This window comes from Citrus clementina, unplaced genomic scaffold (assembly GCF_000493195.1).
Source record: "Citrus clementina cultivar Clemenules unplaced genomic scaffold, Citrus_clementina_v1.0 scaffold_3, whole genome shotgun sequence".
Lineage (NCBI taxonomy): Eukaryota > Viridiplantae > Streptophyta > Magnoliopsida > Sapindales > Rutaceae > Citrus > Citrus x clementina.
Window position 1 is genome coordinate 580,656 of NW_006262339.1, and position 21,856 is coordinate 602,511.

At 35.3% G+C, this 21,856-nt stretch overlaps 3 protein-coding genes across 3 annotated transcripts; 1 reads left to right on the forward strand and 2 right to left on the reverse strand.

Moving 5' to 3' along the window:
- Positions 1-1,968, reverse strand: LOC18050267 (aluminum-activated malate transporter 10). The gene is made up of 6 exons (XM_006439198.1): positions 1,629-1,968; positions 1,416-1,556; positions 1,046-1,318; positions 807-925; positions 569-712; positions 1-453 (listed from the first exon to the last, which is right to left on the reverse strand). The coding sequence occupies exons 1-6, from the start codon at positions 1,966-1,968 to the stop codon at positions 1-3; spliced, it is 1,470 nt and encodes a 489-aa protein (XP_006439261.1).
- Positions 1,969-4,612: 2,644 nt separating this feature from the next.
- LOC18050266 (transcription factor LHW) lies at positions 4,613-9,697 on the reverse strand. Its single transcript, XM_006439199.2, has 10 exons — positions 9,203-9,697; positions 8,521-8,610; positions 8,271-8,373; positions 8,056-8,097; positions 7,901-7,960; positions 6,068-7,660; positions 5,837-5,938; positions 5,554-5,712; positions 5,342-5,467; positions 4,613-5,253 (listed from the first exon to the last, which is right to left on the reverse strand). The coding sequence occupies exons 1-10, from the start codon at positions 9,310-9,312 to the stop codon at positions 5,080-5,082; spliced, it is 2,559 nt and encodes an 852-aa protein (XP_006439262.2). The 5' UTR covers positions 9,313-9,697; the 3' UTR covers positions 4,613-5,079.
- Positions 9,698-19,109: 9,412 nt separating this feature from the next.
- On the forward strand, positions 19,110-21,830 carry LOC18050268 (BTB/POZ domain-containing protein At3g05675). The gene is made up of 2 exons (XM_006439201.2): positions 19,110-19,347; positions 20,202-21,830. The coding sequence occupies exon 2, from the start codon at positions 20,272-20,274 to the stop codon at positions 21,568-21,570; it is 1,299 nt and encodes a 432-aa protein (XP_006439264.1). The 5' UTR covers positions 19,110-19,347; positions 20,202-20,271; the 3' UTR covers positions 21,571-21,830.
- The last annotated feature ends 26 nt before the right edge of the window (positions 21,831-21,856 follow it).

Here is a 21,856-nt window from a genome sequence, read left to right on the forward strand (position 1 = left end):
TCAGACCTTCGTTTCCTCATCATTCTGTTCATTTGCTGCAACTTTAATGTTGGCCTGATTCTGTTTGTTCTTCTCTGGATGTTCAAACTCAGCTAAATTTGCAAGTTCCTCAACAGCTTCAACGATGGATTCAATCCGAGAAGCAATTTCAATCTGAAATGAAGCAAAACTGACCATCGAAATCATTCCCATCAGAGGGATTGCAGCTGCTGGTTTGGAGCTTATTTTCTCCGTTCTCTTATTTTCAGAAGTTCCAGCTTCTGAAAGTGAAAGTGATTTTAAGTCATCTTTAAGCTCCTTCACTCCAGCATTCATTTCTTCAACTAACAAGTCTATGGTTGACGATTTTTTCATTGTCTTGATAATTTTCGCTAGCTCCTTTACGACCCTTGAAGAATTAGAGCTTACTCTCAAGCAAGTATTGCAGAGAAGCTTCTTTATAAACTCCGGAGCCTGCTTGTTGATATTGCAATTGTTAAAGCTTGCATTAGTAATTGTATCAGGTTCTTCAAGAAGTAGTATAATTAATGAATGAATATGAATTGTACTACTAAGCGACTAGGGTTACCTGGTTCTCTGAATTGATGCAGGCATTGAGAGCCTCTATGCAATAAGCACATCTGCGGACTGCTGCTCCAACTTTGAGGTATTGTTTCCAAGGATGTCTGAAGTTGAAGCGGCCATGGGCAGGCTCCCATCTAGCAAAGTTGGCCTATGTCAAAGCAAGGCCATTTTTATAACTTCAGTCAAAGATTATATATAAAAGTAATGAAGTGTATATCCATTTTACCAGTCCTGTCACATACCATAGATTCTTCTGTTGCCTTTGTATTTAGTACACATTTGTAGCCTAGAAATACTTTTTGAGCTTCTCCCTCACAATCAGTTAGTCCCCCACTACGATTAAAATACTCGGCTACAGAACCTGAGATGATAGTGGGAAAGAGGAAAGACATTAGAGATAAATCACATGTACCATTAAAAAACTATTGCAAAGTTCAGAAAAATGTGTATCCAAGTATCCAACAAATTATAGCAAAAGTACCGTCTATGGAATTGGCAAGTTTGTCCATGTTTCGAATGATTAGATTATAGAGATCCTTGCCAGCCCAAATTGGGCGAATAAGCATGCTAACAAGAATGCACAAAGAAGTTCCAATGACAATGGTGGATATTCTTTGATGTGCCATGTTAAATAGTTTATCCACGCGATAACCTGATACTGTGACTAAGCTGAAGGTCAGGATGAAGATCAGAGCACCATAATCAAACCGGGCTTTTACTGTTGGAATAAATCTTGAGAAGGTAGCGGCAGAAGCTGGATTAAGAAAGATGGCACAACTTGAGTCAGTTTAGTTGTTTAGATGCTGCAAAACGAGGTCTTTTATTATGTGTAAACATAAGTAAACACAGACCTAATAGAAATAATGAGGCTCCAGCGATTAGGGGTTCAAGTTTCTCTCCTGATTGACTAGCAATCCAATGGACGCCAAGAGCAAGAAATCCCGCAAGGAGCGTCCCAAATACTCTGTTCAAACATTTAGCTATAGTTGCTCCTGCAATTGGAAAAAGTTTACGTTAGCTGATATTTTCAATGACGTCGAGCCACTTGAGTAGAAGAGACTTACCAACAGTGTTTTCAAACACAACCACAACCGTCATAATTGCCCACATGGCATTTCCTCCAACACCTTCATACAAAGGCCTCGTATAGTAAAACAGTGAGACCACAGTCAGTGCTATCCCCACCTTAAGGCAATGGATCACTTTTCTTGGGTCATCTACTCCTAGATCCCATGCTTTCTCGAGGAATCTCCATACTTTCAAAACCAACCCTCCAATCATGTTCTTCACGCCAAGCCAGAGTCTGCTGGCCAGGCCTGCCTCGGGAACCAACGTCTCCGATGAGCCATCTGCCACCCTTATCTTCCATTCCACTCCATTGAACACTTCCTTCTGACAAGCCATTTTTGAGAGGTGATAGGCTATGTGTGTTAGTTTTCTAACGGGGATGTTGAAGGTTTTAGTCCCCGGACACCCCGATACCATGCAATGGGAGGTTGTTGCTTGTATACTCAGCATGTGTATATATATAAAAAGGAAGTATACGGTATCAAGCACTAGCACTCATTTGTCAAAATAAAAACAAGAATAAAAAAGAGTATTTCAATGGCATGGGGATTCTAGAACCGTTTCTTGTTGTTTTTGGTAGGTAAGTTTGGCATTGTGGGACAGGTGGCCACCATCAATCTCTTGCGAGTCGTGCATACAGCATATGGGCATATGTTAATATAAATATACCTAATTTATCTAAACCGAAATGCAGAGCCAAAAATCCTGCAATTCTCGCTATTTTTAATTGAATCTTTATTCTTTAATATTTGCCTTAGAGCCTGTTTGGTATGACTTATTTAAGAGTCATAAGTGCTTATTTAATCGTATAAGCACTTTTTAAAATTTTTTATGGTGTTTGGTTATTTTTTTAGTTTAAATAAGCTAATTTACCTCTACTAGGAAAAGCCTAAAATTTGAAATTTTGGGAGTAGAGGTTATAAAGCTTTTCTAAATATATATAATATAAAAAATATCACATAGTTTAATGGTTCAAAAGTGCTTTTTTTATTGACAACCAAACACCCAATGACTTTTTGTCCAAAAACTCTATTGGTATAAGCTCTACTGTTATAAGCTCTATTTAATAAGCTGTACCAAACGGAGCCTTAATATAATAATATGTTAGTTTAGCCCAAGAAGGGGTCACTTGTACTTTTCAAAATTTCATGAGGTAATCAATCACCTAATATCCCGGGCAAATCGTAGATTTATGATTTAGTTTCCAAGCAAAATATTTCCGCTGTTCATATATTCCTATATTGCCTGCCTCTAACAGCTAGATAAGGAAATTACGAAGAGCACCGTCTGAAGAAAAGCATTAGGCATGATGATGACAATTCATTGATCTTTGTATGTTATGATAAGAGTTATCTTCTTGTTGCGCCCTATATGTTGATGAACTTGAACATATCTCAATGCCCTTGTGGCCCCGTCTAATTTTCCTCTAACATATGCCCCAGAGTAATTTCGTCCAAGCATTTTATTCATGTGACATAAAAAAGAAAAAAAAATGCTACCTGCATTGATCAGAAATTGAAATGACATTTGTATGTTGTATGATCAATCTTTCCAGCTTCTTATTTGCTTACTATGTTCGATCTTTCTGGCTTCTTATGTTGGTATTTATCTCATGAACAGAAACATATAGATTTTTTCTCCTCTGCACGACAGGTCCTCAACAAATTAGCTCATAAATCCTAATCAAAGCTGGAGAAGCTATTGATTTTCACTAGAAAATTAACTATAAAAGCTCATAACCCACGTGAGCACGCCGTGTGTTTGCACAATAGGGCTAAAATTTTAAGCTAATTTTCTCGAGATTGCTAACTTTAGAACCTCGTCATCTTCAAGTTAAGTGAGGAACCCAAAACGGGTCAGCAATATTTTTATGCACCATTACTTAAGAGGAGTACTGCGTAGACAAAGATGATAAAGTTATTATAAATTTGCTGCATGGAAAGCGTTAAATATTCCTTTGCAAATTAGGTCATGAGTAAGACAATCCAGGAAACCCAACGGTTTGATTTTTTTGGTCCAAGTGGGGGGGGGGGGGCACTATTGTTTAAAATAGCATTTCAGTTGGTCTCTACGCTGATTTCACTTGAAAATGGTCTCTACGCTGATTTCACTTGAAAAAGGAGCACTTATCTCTCTTTACAGTGCTGTGCTGATTTGAAAGGCTAACTCAACTATCAAAAAAATGCCTTTAAAGTTCACAGATTCTCACCAAATGTGATTATCATATGCTTACTATGGTAATTTACCAGAACTCATACATACTTCGGCAAAAGTTGATAATGACACTCAACCCTTATGTCTTAATCAAAGGTTGAATAAGCATTAACTGCCTTCACTGTTTCTGCATTAGCTACATACCTTTTTTTAAATATATTTGCCCTTGTTTCATCTTGCGTCTTAGTCGGCTCTCTTAATAAGCTCAAATTCATATAGTGAAGGCAAGCTGATAAGTATGTGTGTGTGTGTGTGTGTATATATATATATGTGTGTGTGTGTGTGTGTGTAATTTTTTATTTTTTAGTTTTTGACCATGAGGTATCCTGGGGAGGGCCCCAACTGTGGGAGACACCTTTAAGCCCGTACTACAACCCAAACTAGAAGTTCCCGCTCGAACCGAGAGGCACAGGTTCTCCCAACAAAGACGACTTCCCTGCGACTCGAACTGGGGAGCAAACCCAGTCAAGCCACTTAAGGGGATTCCATTGCCAGTGGAGACAACACTTTGTTGGTTGTGTGTGTGTAATTTGGTAAGAAACATTGGTACAAAATGATGAGGCATTTAAAATTGATAAAATTACCAATGCGTATCATTAGACTTGATAAACTTTCCACTAAAGTTTGGAAACTGGAATTGGAACACATTTTGATAATCAATTAATCTAGCATGATTACAAGCTTAGAAGAGTTTCTTTTCATAACAATTTTAGTAAAATGAAATCAAATAAAACAGTATTCGTATGTAACATTCAGATAAGGGAGAGCCTAAAATTTTTCATTTGTACTTATGAAACAACATGTAGGTCAAAATACAATTCCATGGTTAGCCTACAATTAAACTTTGACTATCAGTTACAGCATATAAACACACTATATATGGCAAAAACAACCAAAAAAAAAAACATACTATAAATGTTGCAAGAGAAATTTATATCATGGGTTTTGTTTCTTGTGAAAGGGAGGCTCCAACAAAAACCCCTTCTCCAATCAGGACCATTTGAGTAATCAGATTATATATTTCTTGCTTTTTCTTTGGACGCATTTCCTATACAACAAGACTACATCTTCATTGCCAAGATAGCTGAAATGGAATGAAGAACCACCATTGCCCTCTTCGGCTGCAGCTCTTCAATTTTCAGAACACCAATCACAGCAGGCCCTTAATAAGTGAATGCTCAAGGTGTATCTGAACTGTTTTTTACTTTGCATTTGATCATTGAAGTGTTCAGCTCAACTGATAGGCAGCAAAGGTTGCTGATAACTGTCTAGCAGAGGAATCCTATCATCCATGGCATTATTGGCTTGATTCATTGAGTTCATTCCACTCATGTTTGTTTGTTGTAGAAGCTGGACTAAGGACCAGATTATATCCAGCCTTGTTATATGCTCTACATTCTTGTTTTTCTGTAAAGCATTTTGCAATCAGTTTATGAGAAACTAAATTGAAGCCATGAGCCATATTAAGATGAAAACTTGTTGCTTTCTTGCTTACCTCAACAATGAAACGTGCCCATATCTTATCCTCTCGACGTTCCATCACTCCCTTCCAGATATTCAACCCAAAACCCCTAATCATATCTGTTATTTCAAGAAAGAATCCTCTATCCTCACAAAGCATCTGCATTAAAGTTGAGAAAAACGAAAATCAGTATGCAAGTTTTATGTGTATTAGATAATAAAAATCTTCTTGTCCCTCTCTCATACCTCTATAAGCATTTGGCGGGGTGTGCTGAGGTCCTGAACTATTATTGGGCAACTCAATGTTGGACCCTCAACCTCACATGCCCATGTAGCACAGCCACCGCCACTATGACCCCCTGTGCTGTTGTCTTTCAAAACAACTTCATTCTCCTTGTCAATAAGCTAAAACAGGATGCAAATTTTATTTCGTTAGTGAACAATGGAAACCAGATCTAAGCTTGTTTAAGCCTGTTGTATAGCAAAAATAAACAAACCAATGTTGTATAGCAAAAATAAATAAACTAACCTTCGGTTCTTCAGCTTCTTTAATCTTATCTGCACATTGTGTTATGCTTTTTAAGAAAATCATGTGCTTGATTGTGAGATCCAACAAACAGTCAATGCTACACTGTTACATCAACAAAAATGAAATGCATTAGTTTTCCATTTATACAAAATATAGCAATGTTGTAAAGGAAACAAATTAATTCTATGTAATGGTAGGGCTTCTTTATTTTCCAGACTTTAATATTTGTACCTTTGCACCATTAGGGATGATGTCTCTCAACTCTTTGAGACGATCTTGGATCTGCTGACGGTCTTTGGGCCTTGGCCGTGTACTTTCCCCTGGTCTAGCTCTTTTTTTACTGAGTTTCATGTGTTTCTCAGGCTTCTGAGGTGACACTGCAACAGCATTTTCAGCATTGATGCTATAACTATCATCAATCCATAAGCCAACCTGTGACTTTGGAAGAACATCTTTTTTCCACACAAGATTGTTTGTGTTCTGTTTGTTATGGACATCTTGCACCAAACTAATGCTTCCAGCAGAGCAAGGAAGTTTTATCCGCTGAACTTCATTACCGTTAGAGGAAGAACTTTCCAATTTCCTTCTTTTAGGACTGAAAAATTGATCCTCTAAACTACATTTAGCGATAGTACTAGGATTAGTCGAACTACGTAAAAGCTCTTCAAGCCTTAACTCAGAGAACAATCCTTTGCAGGGGCCAGATGCAGAACCAACATCCAGCTCCGTAATGCACTCTGACATATGAGTGCTAATAGCAGAGTGATCACCGCTTACTGCAGGCTTTATGTAATCTTCCCAACATTCCCCAATATCAGCTTGTGCACAACCAGAATTAAGTCCCAAACCAACAAACAGATCATTTTCCACACTATGAAAAAGCTCAGATTTCGATTGTCCATTGGCTAGGAATGCATCAGTAGTTGAACTTTGCACTGAACTACTCGGATGCATGATTGGATTGACCATTGTAACATCACCCTCAACCATAGCATAGGAAACTGGAACACCTCCTGACAGTAAGAGATTATTACACATAGTGGTCTCCATTCTGTCAAAGCTATGGTCTGGTGAAGGAGCAAACCACTGAGATATATCATCCACTGCATGGGAGCTTGAGAGATCTACTGCAAAATCTGACAATTTAAACTCCTCTGTCAATCTGGGTAGGTTATTTGCAATCTCAGGAAGTACATCTTCAGTTTCAAGAAATATTTGAGAAGAATGCTGGTTGTCCATCATCTCCCCTGAGCTGGCTATAATAGTTTTTCCCTTGCCAACCAATCCCTCTGTGCTATACATTGAAGTGAACATTGACTCCTGGATCACACTTTCAGATATGAATGGTTGCTCAAACGAAGTCAAAATTGAACCTTCATCACTCCATGTACTAATGCAAGGTGTATTGGCAACCGAGTTTTGAACAGAACAAGTAGGCTGTAAAAAAACCTGCTGGCACTGAGTATCGGGATTATATGGTGACAGGACTTGAGCTTCTTGGCCAGCTGTTTGTGGTTTATTATAATTATAAGATGAGTTGATATGAAGGGGACATATCCTTCCATAATCATTCTCTGATGAGCTCTGATCTGCCAATGAGCAAGGGTTTCCCATCACCTCCCTAGAGTTGCCACCATGAGCAGATGCAAGATTCTGAGTATAGGAACTCCCAGGTGACATTAAGGAAGCAAAGATTGCATTTAGATCATAGTTTCCACTGTTTAAAGATTGTGGCGTGTTTTCCAATTGGATAACCCCATCAAAATTTTCCATCTCTTGAAACAATCTTCTTGTCTGATCCAAAAACTCCAAGTTCTCCAACATCTGCAACAGCAACGCCTTTACAATCAATCAATTGCATTCAACCATGCCAGAATTATCTCTGTAGCTTAATTACTGAAAGTGTAAGTTCACATTTGAATCAAAATAACCATATAAACCAGCTGAAAAAATGTACATAGTTCATAATAGGATCTCTCGTAGTAAAGTGCAACCCTCCATCATGCATTAATGACGATAGAATTAAATACACACATCCCAAATTCTGATTATAAATATACTAACCTTTTGGGTGGATCCAAACTGCAGCACTCCTCGTGATTCCACTGGGACTACTGCAATTGTCTGTAAACAGCACATAAATGTAACTAATATTGCTGATGGCATGGATGATCAATATTCAATAATATTATATCATTCTCTTTTGCAACAGAAGCTACCTGTATTCCAAATGAAAATTGGCCATGAAAGTCTGAATCACTCTGTAAATAAGAGGAAAGTTACAATTTAGTACATAAAAACCAGCCAGCATCCACTTTTTCTAAATTGACGGATCGAGTAAAGTAAAGAACAATTTGACAAGAAGTGGTGCTTGTGAGCTAATTGACAATAACTGATTTAATTGCTATTCAAATAGAAGTAATCGCTGAATTACCAGAAATACATCTTGACTTCTAGCAAGGGAGTTCCATCCTCCACCACGAGCATCAGAGAACATCCATTTGTGCTTTCCAGTGATAGCGACTTCACCAATTATTCTGCATTAAGCAATAACATCGAGATCAAGCCTTTGAAAGTCCTTTCAAATGCTACAGCTTCAAAAAAAGTCAAAACCAAATGATCTTGCAAGTGAATTTTTGGGAAATTAATAGTTGAAGAAGTGACCATAAGAAAATTAAACATACCCTTCACCCAGCGCGTGAGCCTGTAGAAGCATACTACTGACAACAGTTGCCATTCGTTCATCATAGTAAGCATCTTCCAGAGTCAATAACCTAAACAATCCAAAGGTGAATACACATTAAAAGATAGAAAATAAAAAAGGAATAAATTTGCTAACAATATTAATCATTAAACAACTTTATGTTTGCTTCGAGAAATTCTTTAATCTTCATAAAAATGGAAGCAGTTGCTTGAAATGTTGAACAAAAAGTATAGTCCTTACTCCTTGGCCATGTTATGCAATCTTATAACAAATATAAAGAAAGCAGTTTTACGTATTTCCTCAGAAAGAAATATATAAAACAAAAAATTTGCTAAGAGATCTGAATCCACAAAGAAGAAAATTAGGGACAGAAAACCAAGTCATAATCAAAGAACACATATCAATTGTTCACGCTCCCATTTTCTCTCCACATTCGAAATTCAGATGAAATTTGTTGACTTGCATACAAAAGTTCAACCTCGCCTCATGACAGCTAAAAATTTAAAACAGTATGCATGTTTTCGGGGGGGGGGGTGTGGGAGGAAAAAACTCGTGTCGTGGTGTCGTAAGAAAAATTAAATATTTGTTACAAACTTGAAGCCAAAAGGCAGCAAAAGTTGGAAGAAAGCGAACAAAAGAAACAAAATTTTGCAAAGACTTACATGGAGTTTCGCTTATCAAAACACCAAAATACACCATAAGACCACCCACTACAGCAACATAAACTCTTAAGCGTCCTCTTTAGAGCCGAACCCATTTCTGCTTCACCCATTACACCAGCAAAATCAAAAGTTCAAGACCCAAAAACTCACTTCTTACAACCCCATTAACCGATTTGACATCCGAGTCAACCAGCCAGCCAGCCTCCTTAATCACAACTGTTTTTTCAAAACAAAGAACACACTTTCCCGCACTAAAAAGATAAAGCCAAGAAGTATGGAACGAGATAAAAAAAGAATGTGGGTTTCTGAAAGTAAGTTGCAGGAAGTTGTTTATGTGAGTAACTAAAGAGTTTGTATGTTCATAATAAAAAGAATATACATATATATATGGATGCATAAAGTGGCTGAACTTAAAAAGCTCGTTTTGTGACACTTTTTTATATACAAGAGCAACTAAGCAAGTGAAGATGAAAAAGCAGAGTTTTCTGGCCTAAATTATTGAGTATGTTTTTCTTTTTTCAATTTTTTTTTGTGGGGGGGGGGGGTTAGTGGACAAAAAATGAAATCTGATCATAACAGTCTCGATCTTTGAAGGGGAAGAACAAGACTGAGATCTTCAACATTTAATATCTCTTGTCTTGTGCTTTGTTGTTGTCCGGTTTGATACTTTGATTTGTCCCACCTCGTATGTTTTTTTACCGGCTAAAACCGGGAATGGCAGTTGGTTTTCTCTTTTGTTCCCGTTTAATATCTCACGATAATTTTATAATCTCTCGAGTCAATTACGTTGGTAGATTGAATAATAATATGTGCAAGATTTGTTATCTTTTTTTTTTGGTCATAATGAGTCGAAATTTGTTTACGTATAATAAGATTTGTTAGCTTTCGATTTACTCCTTCTAAATTAAATGTTGATGATCGGTATTAGATACACTAGATTTCGGATCGATTACGGAAGAATTGCTATGCTTTATAATATATATATTTTTCTTTTATCCACGAGACTTTATTATGTTTAATTATGATTTAAAGATTTTAATAGCCTATTACATTACTTGTTAATTCAGATCTTTGTATTTGTTGCATTTTTACTGTGTAACTTTATGGTTCAAAGATTTTATTTGGGGGTGCTAATGATTTTGTCATAAAAGCTGAAGAATACTAGCTAATTTATGTAATCTAATTATTTGATGGTGTATTTATCATGTTTGATAAAAGACAAATAGATTAAGAAGAATAAAATCTTTATAAAAAAAACAAAATCAGAAAGTATGTTGAATATTTGTTAAGCCAAGATAAATAATCTTTGCTCATTTCTATCACTTTGATATAATAAAGTTCTACACAAAATCTCATCATAATCAAGATAAAAAAAACACTTAAAATCTTCAGCCACTATCTAATCTAAGTTCAAAACAAAATTGTAGTGATAATAAATAAATAAGTTTTAACATTTAATACGAAAAGGTCGAAGCCCTTGCACATGGCTCGGAGTCGCCCATCCGAGCTTTTAACCCCAACAGCGCAACAAATCGAGTGCATGGCTAAGTGCAAGTCAGCAGCTCCGACTCGTGTAAGGCTCTGGGAGTGGGCGGTGGGACTTTGTGGACCCAATTGCTAACTTTTTCTTCTTTGATAGCGCGTGCTCTCACTTTTAACCACTTAGATTTTATAGTAAATCAACCTTCTAAACATTCATTTTCAGATAATATCCACACTTTATAAAATACCAATTTAACCAAAATAAAATAATAATTCTTGTTCAGTGAAACTTTAATCATTCTCTCATCCGTGCATGTATTTTAGTGTTGTTTTGTTGCCAACATATGTGCATATATTTTAAATTTTATAAGATAAAAAATTTTACATAAAAGAATAAAGAAATTCTACAAGGCAAAAAATAAAAAAAGGTAATAAAGTGTATAATAATAATTCACATATTTTTATTTTATTTCCGAACAAATTTTAATTACTAACAGTTTATAGTTGGATTTCAAGAGAAAAAAGAAAAAAAAAATGAGGGCTTGGGCATAAATTTTGTATCTCACGCTCCCAGGAAGGAAGTAGTGGCGGCAAGCGACGGCTAGGGAAGCGTCGCCGCCGAAGAACACAGGAGGCTGGGGTGGTGGGTCCCACAATTGGGGTTGGGGTGGGGGGGTGAAAACAGAGGGACTGGTCCCCACAGAAAGGTTTTTGTGGGGTTTGTAGGGATCATTTTCTGATACCACATTCTGCCATTGCCTCCTTTTCCTTTCATTACCCTGCCCTCCTTGCCATCGATCCATCCCCATTTTTATGTTTTGTGGGAATTTGTAGCCTCCTCCTCCTTTCCTTTTTTTTTTTTTTTTTTTTTTCTTGCTTAAACTTTACTCATTTCCATTTTCCTCCAGTTCGTTCATTATGTATATAAATGTTAAAATCTTAAGTAATAAATAAGAAATGTGGCCAATTGTGGTGCTGCTGGTGGGTGCAAGTCCCTGAGTGGTCTAATGGATGACAACTACGACGGATTGTTCTACCTAAAATGGAAAGCAATGAATTTAGACTGTGACTTTTTGTCTCTGCTGTTCAGCCCTTAAATAAACGGGTAAATTACGCTGTAATCCCTAAAATTTAATCATCAATTGAATTCGTAGTTGCTACATAAAATTTAATATAATAACAAAAATATGTTTCATGTCATTTTTAGGAATAACAGGACGAACTGAGAAGGATATATGCCTTGAAGAATTTATCCTATAAGGCCCTCTTTTGATATATATATGTATATATGTATATATTTATTTATATAAAGAAAAACTAAAAGCAGAGAAATTGTTACTCTCAATTTCCATATATCTAATATCATGATTTTCTTTTAATTAATACCGTGCTTACTAATCTTACGAAAACATATTTGTATTATGATTTATAAAATGAGTAATACCCATTAAAATAGTTTATCCAATCTTCTCAATGTTAATGACATGACAACCAACAAGCGTGTAGATCAATTGGTATGAGAATGTTCTAATTTAATTAATCATTGTCTTTAGTTCGAGACTTGAGAATGCAACTACCTTAAAAAAAAAATGAATGACATAACAAGATTTGAGGTTAAAATTATAAAATGAAATTCAGTGGAGGCCATAATGGAAGCTAGAAGTGAATCATTATTGAGGTTTATGCCCTTTACACCTAGGCAATTAATCGATATCTCAACTTCAAGGGACAAAGCTTTAATCCATCATATTAGCTAGTAATGGTCGTGTTCCTGGACAAAATAGGAAAAGAGTTGCAATGTGGAATGATTTGCCAACTTCTATTAAGTTTGTTAATATAAATCTCCATGGTGTTTTCTTTTTCTTTTTCTTTAATCTCAAATTAAATGGCAGCTGATCATTTAAGTTTTGGGCAGCATGTTTCCAGTTGCAGAACTGATTTCCTAGATAATGAACAAGCAGCTGAATACGAGCTACCATCTTCATAAAAAACCTAAAAGCTCAACTTCTCTTTCTCTCTTTGAAATATATGTAGGGTATCCAAGGTCCCAAAATCCCAAAAAGCTTAGGGGAACATGCATTATTCTTCATAATAGGATGAAAGGAATGTTTGGCACTACTGCAAGAAGTAATGGGTCCCCTTATATATTCCATGATCTTACTCTTAGTCTGAGAATCTTGACTAATTTAACTTCTAATACCAACCCCAATATCCCCTCAATTACTCTATTTCATTTTCTTCTTTTGCTAAGCACCATTCGCGATTTGTCATATCCAAATGATGAAGACGAGTCAAATCCGAACCTGAATTTGATAAACACATTCATTCAGCTGTTAATTTGGTACTTAGCATTTGCAATAATAAGGTCTGGTTTTAAATGCCCTAGCGCTAGTGGTGCGATTGACCCACAAGAGATTGCACCCTGTACAATAATACTTGGGCCCTTAGCAAACACAAACGCTTCAAAATTTTGAGCTATAGCAGAAAGCTTATGATTTTGTCTCCTTGACACTGCACACGCTTCATCATAACCGTTGAGAAATTAAGTCAACTGCGTTAAAAAGCTTTGCTTTCGCTTTTGTTTTCCCACTTTTGTTGTTAAAAAGAGAGATATTAAATCCAGTGGTAAGATTTTATTGTTCAGAAGTTTATTAATTTAACTGTTGGATTGGGGACGATTTAAATCAAGTAGTAAGAGGTCCTACATATATGATATCATTAAAATGAAGAATTGAGAGATTACTTGCTTAAACATATAATACATGCTTTGCCTTATAAAGAAAGGCAAGGGGGCCAGGCCAGCTTAAGGATATATTTGGACGAAAACTATATATAGTTGAGAGCTATTATGTAATGCTATCTCTTTAAACCATCAGCAGCACATCTTATAGCATTTTTCTTCTTTTAATTTACTTTTTGAAAGTTTTGACTTGCAGTAAAAGGATCTCAAGTCTCTTCTGCCACATTTGAATTAACAATCGTATATATAAGATTATTATTATTTTTTGGTTGTAAACCATCCAACGTCCTGCAACCGCATTGGGCCTCGACTAATTCAGATTCAGGGCAAGGCTCTTTACCCCTCTCAAATAGTGTGTTTAGTGGGGATCGAACTTGAAAGCTCTTCCGACAAACTCAGTCTACGCTGCCAACTGAGCCACAACCATTTGGTCGTATATATAAGATTTTAATCAAAGTGCACTCCGTGGCGCATGATCAAGATTTGGGATACGGAGATGCGTTGTGGGATCCACAACATTCTGATTTTTTTTTAAATGTGTGGATAATTATTTTTTAATGAATATATATAATTCTTTTTTAACGAATATATATAATTCAATTTTAATGAATATATATAATTCATTTTAACAAAGTGAAAATATTATTAACAAATAAAAATATAAATTGTAATATACTAACAAACAAAAAAATCTCTAATGAATTGAAATATGTGATTTTTAACATTTTTGTGGCATCCACACTTTTAAAATTGTGAGAATTTCCTCATTAGAGAATAAGAAGAAGATGAAGAAGAAGAAGAAGAAGAAAAATCTCTAACCATATTAAAGTTAGGGATGAGATAAAAGAAAATAATGCAGACTATAATATAATGTATTTTATCTGGTAGTGTATTAAAATATATAAATTTTTTGTCTTTTTTCTTTTTCCTGAATTTAATATACCTAGGGACCCTTGATTTTATATACACATACTTTAATGAATTGGGGGACAAACTAAAAAAATAAGAAAAATACATATTCTAATACGATGTAGGTTGTCTTGTGTGTGTGTGTGTGTGTGTATAGCAATTAACCAATTTTATAATCTAGGAAAATTATCATTGCACCACCTTTATTTTGTCTTATGTTCATCCAACCACTACAAAATTCTAACATGTACTTTGTACCACCTTTCTTTTCACATTTGTATCAACTTGTCACTTTTGCATTAACACTATTAAATAATTTTAATAAAATGACAATTTTACCCCCAAATAAATTAAAAGACCATTTTATTTTATAAAAATTTTAAAAAATAAAAAAATATAATGATAAAAATATCCCTAAATTTAATAAAAATAAATCCCAAAATTAGAATTTTTATTTTTAATAAAAATTATTTTAATTTAAAATTATAATTATAAAAATAATTGCAAAAATTTGGGATTTAATAAAAATCCCCTAAATTATTAAATTTTTAGGATTTATTCTTTTAAGAAATAAATTCAGTTATTTTAATAAAATTTTACAAATTCATAAATTTTTAATAAATAAATTCATTTATTTTTATTAAAATTTTGTAAAATTATAATTTTTTTATAAAAATAATTATTAAAATTTTGTAAAATTATAATTTTTTATAAAAATAATTATTAAAATTGTGTAAAATCTAAATTTAGTAAAAATCAATTGAGCACCTCTATTTGAGATTTATTTTTTATTAAATTTAGAGATATTTTTATAATTTTAATTTTAATTGTAAAAGTTTTTATAAGATAAAATAGTTTTTTAATTTATTTGGGGGTAAATTTATTATTTTATTAAAATTATTTAATAGTGTTAATGCAAAAGTGGATAGTTTATATAAATGTGAAAAAAAATGTGATGCAAAGTACATGTTAAAATTTTGTAGTGGTTGGATGAACATAAAGCAAAATAAAGGTGGTGCAATGGTAATTTCCCTATAATTTAATTATAACATCAACAAACAAATATCAGTATCATCTTTTAGATTAAAACTTAGGGTAAAATGCTTGTCGATCAAAGAATCAATATGTTGACTTTAAAAAGAGAAAAAGGGAAAGAAAACAATATACGTAGCATGCACAAAGTCAAAGGATATATGTGTGTGTGTATAGCTATGATAACAAATAATTATACATCATTTATTTATATTGGATACCATTCAACAAGAATTATAAACCCAGCTTTGCTAAGATCATTAGATTCTCCTGGAGAGTCATCATAATTGGCATTTTCAAATAAACATAAGTATTATTTGCTGCAAAGTCTTACCCATATTAATCGCCAAGTATTGGATAAAAGGTGTTTAGCAACTTTAAAGTGGATGCAAAAGGTATGCATGGTTCAATCTTTATCAGCTAATGTTGATTATTAGCTTTTAATTTTAGTTTGAAATTTTTCTTCTTCTTCATCATAACTAATAATACATTATTATTATTTCGAGTTGTGGCTTCGTATGAAAGGCATTCTCTGTACGTATCATCTGTCCCGAGGAAAAGGGCATAAGGTTTTGTCACTATAGGTGTGGCTTTGTATTCTTTCTCTTGAAAAAAGCTTACAGGGATGACGGAATCTCTCTGTCTGCATTGGAAGCCAAAGCTGACAAGCCCAAGACAGGCTTTAGATTCTGCTTATTATTAAAGTGTATGCATGCCTCAAAATTATTGATCACCTGGAGCACTACACAGTCTTAAGCTAAACTTACGCAAGGCATTTGCCGGATCTTTTTTTCAAGTGTTAAGGGAAGTAGTTGACCGAGTGCACGGCACAGAATTGGGCTTGTAGCTGTCGCAGTACGCACTCGGGAGGGCCAAGGGCAAGAGGAAAGTTATACGTACATTCATCAGTTATCACCCTCAACTTCAATCCAATGGCATTTATTAGCAAAAGTGAAAGAGTTTTAATTTAATGCAGCTATCAACCACTAATGAACCAATCATGACTTTGCTCGAATCAAGGTGAAGGTGGTCTCCTCTTATCTGCACGTCGGCCCACAGATGAATCATAGGTCCCCCAGCTGACGTGGACCCCATCCTCGGAAACAAACAAAAACACTTTACTATTCCCACACCAGAGAATGTCTACGCCTCTAACCTTTGCGATGCAGCACTTGTCGGCTCGAAGTTCTAATCCTCTGCGCTCAGTCACTCCCACTAAAGGTTAAAAACACTTTTGTTCCCTATCATGGCCAAGCCCAAACATCAAATTAATTCTCTAAATAATCTGTGATTACCAAGCTAAATGGGTGCCCCGCCGTTATATTTGATTTGATCATCAATCAAATATAATTATAGGTCTGATGATGAAATTCAGGAGCTTGGTGTCGCAGACGATCATTCCCTGGCTGTGTTGAGCTTGGACACTTCATGAGCCTCCTCGGTATTGATCAGGCACAACAAGCCCTCAACCATTACTTAGTGCACGAGAATCAAGAACTGGACACGTGGATGTTGATATTCGAATGGTGAATGACGGGTCAATCAGACGGCGGTTATTTTGAGGGCTATATGTCGGTGATGAAGGGGACAAGTGGCCGGACGGTTCAGATGTTTGTTTTTTTTTTTTACTGCAGTTGTTTCCTCTAGAGAAGCGAAGCGAGGGGCTCACAGTTGTACATGTGTGTGGGGACCACAGAGCAGTGTTGTGCCCATTTGATGTCCTTTTGCCACGTCATTCGTCATGGTTGGTGATATGATAACCGTGTCAGATTTTGATGATGGCAACCATACGTAATCACTCGCAACTTTCCTGGCTAATCATCCCTATGAGACCGTGACCAACGAAGAGAAGCCTCCTCGAACCAGTTGAAGTTCGGAAACAACTACTTCCACGTATGTAAAATAACATTCATTCGCTAGTCACAACTGCTACCCCAATTGCAACTGGGCCTGATTATAGAGTAGGCCCATGAGAGATTCCATTAGCACCCTCTATCTCTATTGACATCCTTGTAGCCACTTTCTCCCCATTTACAATTTTAACCTTTAATTTGTTTACAGTTTACACCCTATTTTCTTCGGTTTTTTTTATTTTTTTTATTTTCATTGTTAAAACAAAGTGGGGAGAGCTGTTGTTGTAGATGCAATAAGTTCATAAGCCACCGCAAAAAGGTTTTTAATTATTAAGACTGCCATCAAAATGAGATTTGAAAGTGCCTTTTAATTATTTATTTATTTGTTTATTTTTTAAAGGAACATAACCTTTACTAGACGATAAGTTAGAGAGAGAACCCAGTATTAGGGAAACACCATTAACAAATTTCTTTCAAGAATTATTTAATTGATGTTTCAAGAAAAAGAAAATATTTAATTAAGAAATAATTTAATTTTAAAGATATTCAAGACCGATTCCTCATTAGAAATCCGTTTCCATTGCAATAGGTTAGAGAATAAGTTTCTACCCTTCAAAAATAATTCATGGAGTTCTTATTATTAGATAGAAGTTTTATTGAAAATAAGACATATATAAGGAGAAGTTAAATTTAAGAGAACCATGGTTTCAATTTCATCTATCATCATTGATAAAAAAAAAAATGCTAAATTTATGATCATTCCGGAAAATAGCCGATTTACCTTGAAATAAAAATAATAGTGAAGGGTTATTTGTGAAATTAACAATGGGCGTTTTCAGAAAAGATGCATCGTTGAATATTTTTAATGGGTATATTTAGCAAACGGGTTTTGGAGGGATGCTTTCAGCTCCACTCTACGCATAAATGAAACCATTTTAAATAACCCTGTCTGGTTTACTTGAGTGGAAGATCGGATTCTGAGCCCAATGGTATAACTAACTGGGCTTCGCTTCGGCCTTGAATCAACAATTATTATTGAAACTAAAATCGACTTCTCAACGAAGTATTGGGTGCTTTTTTAACCCCCGATGTTCTTTCATTTTTACTAATATTCTCTCATATGAGTCAGTCTTTAAGTTTGATGAATCATAGAGACACGTACAACGTACATTCTTCTCCACATGTGACCAAGAGATCTAGTCGTTGGCGTCACGCTTATCATTTATATGATCAATTATGTTACTTCGTAATTTATTTATTGCTCAGTTTTATTATTTAAAAAATTGAATGCCACGTGATTTGAGAAGGTAATTATTAAAATCCTAATTTGTAAAAAATTATAGCGTTGATTTATGTTTTATTAGTTACGAAATTCTTATTTGTATTTATCTAAGTAAAAGCCCTTATTCAGAGACGATAATTGTTTATTGCGTATTTTATAGAACATTATAGAGGTACGCATTAAAAAAATAATAATAAAATTGATTGACTTCAACTTTTATTTGATTTGTCATTTGATTCATCACTTGTGACTTGTAATATGAACATATCAATTATTTTATTTATAAACGAAAATTAAATAATTTCGGATCCCCTTGCAACTTGTCAAGTTGGTGAAAACTACGAGAGACGTCAACCTTGATGTACTGTAACTTTGATTCTATTAACATAAATTGACTACATTGCTTTGAATCTCCAGTAAATGAAAAAAAAATAATTAAAAAAATCGCTTAAAGAAAAAGGATTCTAAGGTTTGAAACTCGTAATGCTAACACCACAGAGAGTAGTGAAAAGACTAAAACACCAGGTAACTCCAAAAGTGTAATCGAATTTGGCGCGTGATACTTGGGTTTTTTGTGTTATATTTCAAACGAATTGTTTGACTGTGTTATTTCTCTTTACGCGGATTGAAAATGGGTCATTCCCTCGGATAATTCATCCAGTCACTTTCCGACGAACTGGAACTGAACTCAAAATAATCGTCCAAACCAAAACCTAGTATAGCAAGTGTCACTCGTGTTCTTCACATTTTGAGATCACCATCTGGTTATCTTCGACCGTTAGATTTGCTTCTTTACGGTCAGATTCAAATCCGTTAGTGAAGTGAATCCAACTGCAGCCACTCTACGGTGAGTCTCTTTTCTGTGTCTCAGTTATCGGGTTTGTGAATTTCTGGTAATTTCTGTGCCTTTCTATGCTGAACTAATTGGTTAGATAATTTATTTATTTTTTCAAATTCCAGTTTATCTTATTATTTCTAGATTATTTTTTACACATGGCATTTGTTTTCTGTTTAACATTTGGTATCCTCATATTTGTAGCAATATAATATAAGTGTTCTGTGAATTGATGAGTAAATGATAACTTGGGGAGATAATTGCTCCGTTCATCGGCTTTGTAAATGAGAATTCGGCTACTAATCATGTTAGCTAAAAACAGATCGAACTGTTTTCCGATGAAATTTAGAAGATGGTATTGTCATATTGAAGGTAATCGGCTATTCTATGGCGATTGGATTTGTAACTATTAGTTTCCTGTAAATTTCGGGTATTGAGAAAGAGTCTCTGCCTTTGTGGACTGGTGGAATTTAGAAGAATAAGTGTATGAAACCTACCAACGCATGAATGCGCTGCGAGGGATTCAGGATACTTTTGTTTCCCATTCTTCATGTTTGAATTTCATTGAAATTGTTGCATTGATGTCCATGAAGCTTTTATCCAATCTGAATGACTTCATGGGCATGGTATGCGCTAAACTTGAGATAGCTTGAATCTGACTTGAATAGAACTCATTGGCCATTGGGATTTTCACATAATTAAGTAGAATTATCAGAGTACTGTTTGCTTCAACGGCCTTGTACATAAGTTTTTCGCTTAATGTTGTGGTGGTGGGAGTGTCATGCTTCGAGAGTGTGGCTCACATAATTTCCATTCGTATTGTCAAGGTTTGGAATCCTGATATGTTTGCTTGTCCTCCTTTTCAGCTGCTTCTTTATTTGAACATTTGGTCTTTCTGTTCCTGAAGCATGAATTTGTTGTTCTTGTTCTCCACTCATGGACATTACGGAAGTGGCCAAGCCCTGTAAATTCGATGATCGGACTACTAGTGATGTCATCGTACGCCTGAGAAACTGTGAAGGAAGACCTGATAAGTTCTATACTCACTCAAACATTCTTATAAATAAAAGCAAATTCTTTGCAGATCAGCTCACCTGTTTCAAATCTGGTGCATGCATTGAGATTCACTGCTCAAACTCTAATTATGATTATCATGTTAACCTTCTGAGATTGTTGTATCTCCCGTCTGACTTACTTTTAGAGTCTTTGGTATCTGTTAAATCTGCTGTTGAAATTCTTCAGTTAGCAGTTCAATTCGACTGTGAAGAGTTAACAAAAGTCTGTGTTCAGTACTTGGAGGCCATTCCTTGGGAGGACAAGGAAGAGGAGATAATTTTAAAAGCAGTTTCGAAACTGGGACAAGTAGCCATGCCCATATTGGCCAGGATCCAACCTGTTGATCTAAGGGCTACTAAAAATGTGTTTGTTTCAGCAGTTCGCTTTGCCACATCCATTGGTGGGCCAGGTCCCCCATTTGTTGACGATCTTAAAACCTCCGCTCAGGAACAAGTTGAATACATGCTAACCAAAGATGCGGAGACTCCATTAGTTACTGCTGATGATGAAGTAAAATCAGTGATGAAAATGGGCCTTTCACAAATCTGCTCTTCATTCGAAAAGGGACTATCTTCCTTGCTTTTGGAGCCTGACCTCACATCAGGAACATTAGAGGATAAAATAATGCACGGAGTATCTGATGTTGAATGGATATCTAACATACTTCCCAAGATGGATTTAATGAAGGACTTTGTTTCTAGCTGGGCTGAAATCTCTAGTAAGATTTTGGTGGTGGTTGAAGACAAGAAACTCGATTCTTCCATGTGGGGTTTGAAAACAAAGGTAATTGAAATGACTGCCAAAGTTTTGGAAGCAGTTGGTTATGGTAGCGTAATACTCCCTTCACCATGCAGGCTAAGATTGCTAAAGACATGGCTACCTTACATAAGGAAGATGAAGCCTCTTTTAGACTCAAAATGTAGAAAGGAGACAGATTTTCCTTACAAGATGGACGAAGAGCTTTGTGAAAACATAGAGGCAGCAATTGTCCAGCTAATACTGGCATTGCCATCAAACCATCAAGCCGATATACTAGCAGACTGGCTGAAAACCGAGCAGGTTAAATATCCTGATTTGAGTGAGGCCTTTGAAGTGTGGTGTTACAGAACCAAGTCGGCAAAGAGAAGATTGTTAGAAGGAAGCTTGGATAGGGTTGGCAATACCACCCTTAGCCTTTGAGCTATTGTGCTAATGTTGTTGTAAGATTTTTTTTTTTTCCTTTGGTGCAAAGTTTCTTATAATCCCATTCAATGTAGCGGCAACATATTATGTCCTATTTGATTATTTTGTTTCAATTTCAACGTAGTTTCTCCATGCATGAATGATTCTTCCCAACATCATTCAATAGCAGGGCAGTTTTTTGTTGTTCTTTATGTGTTTGTTGTTGGGTGACGGGTGACTGGTGACTGGTGGCAGGGAGTTGCTAAGCCCACCGACCTAATTATGTTTATAAAATTTCAGGTAG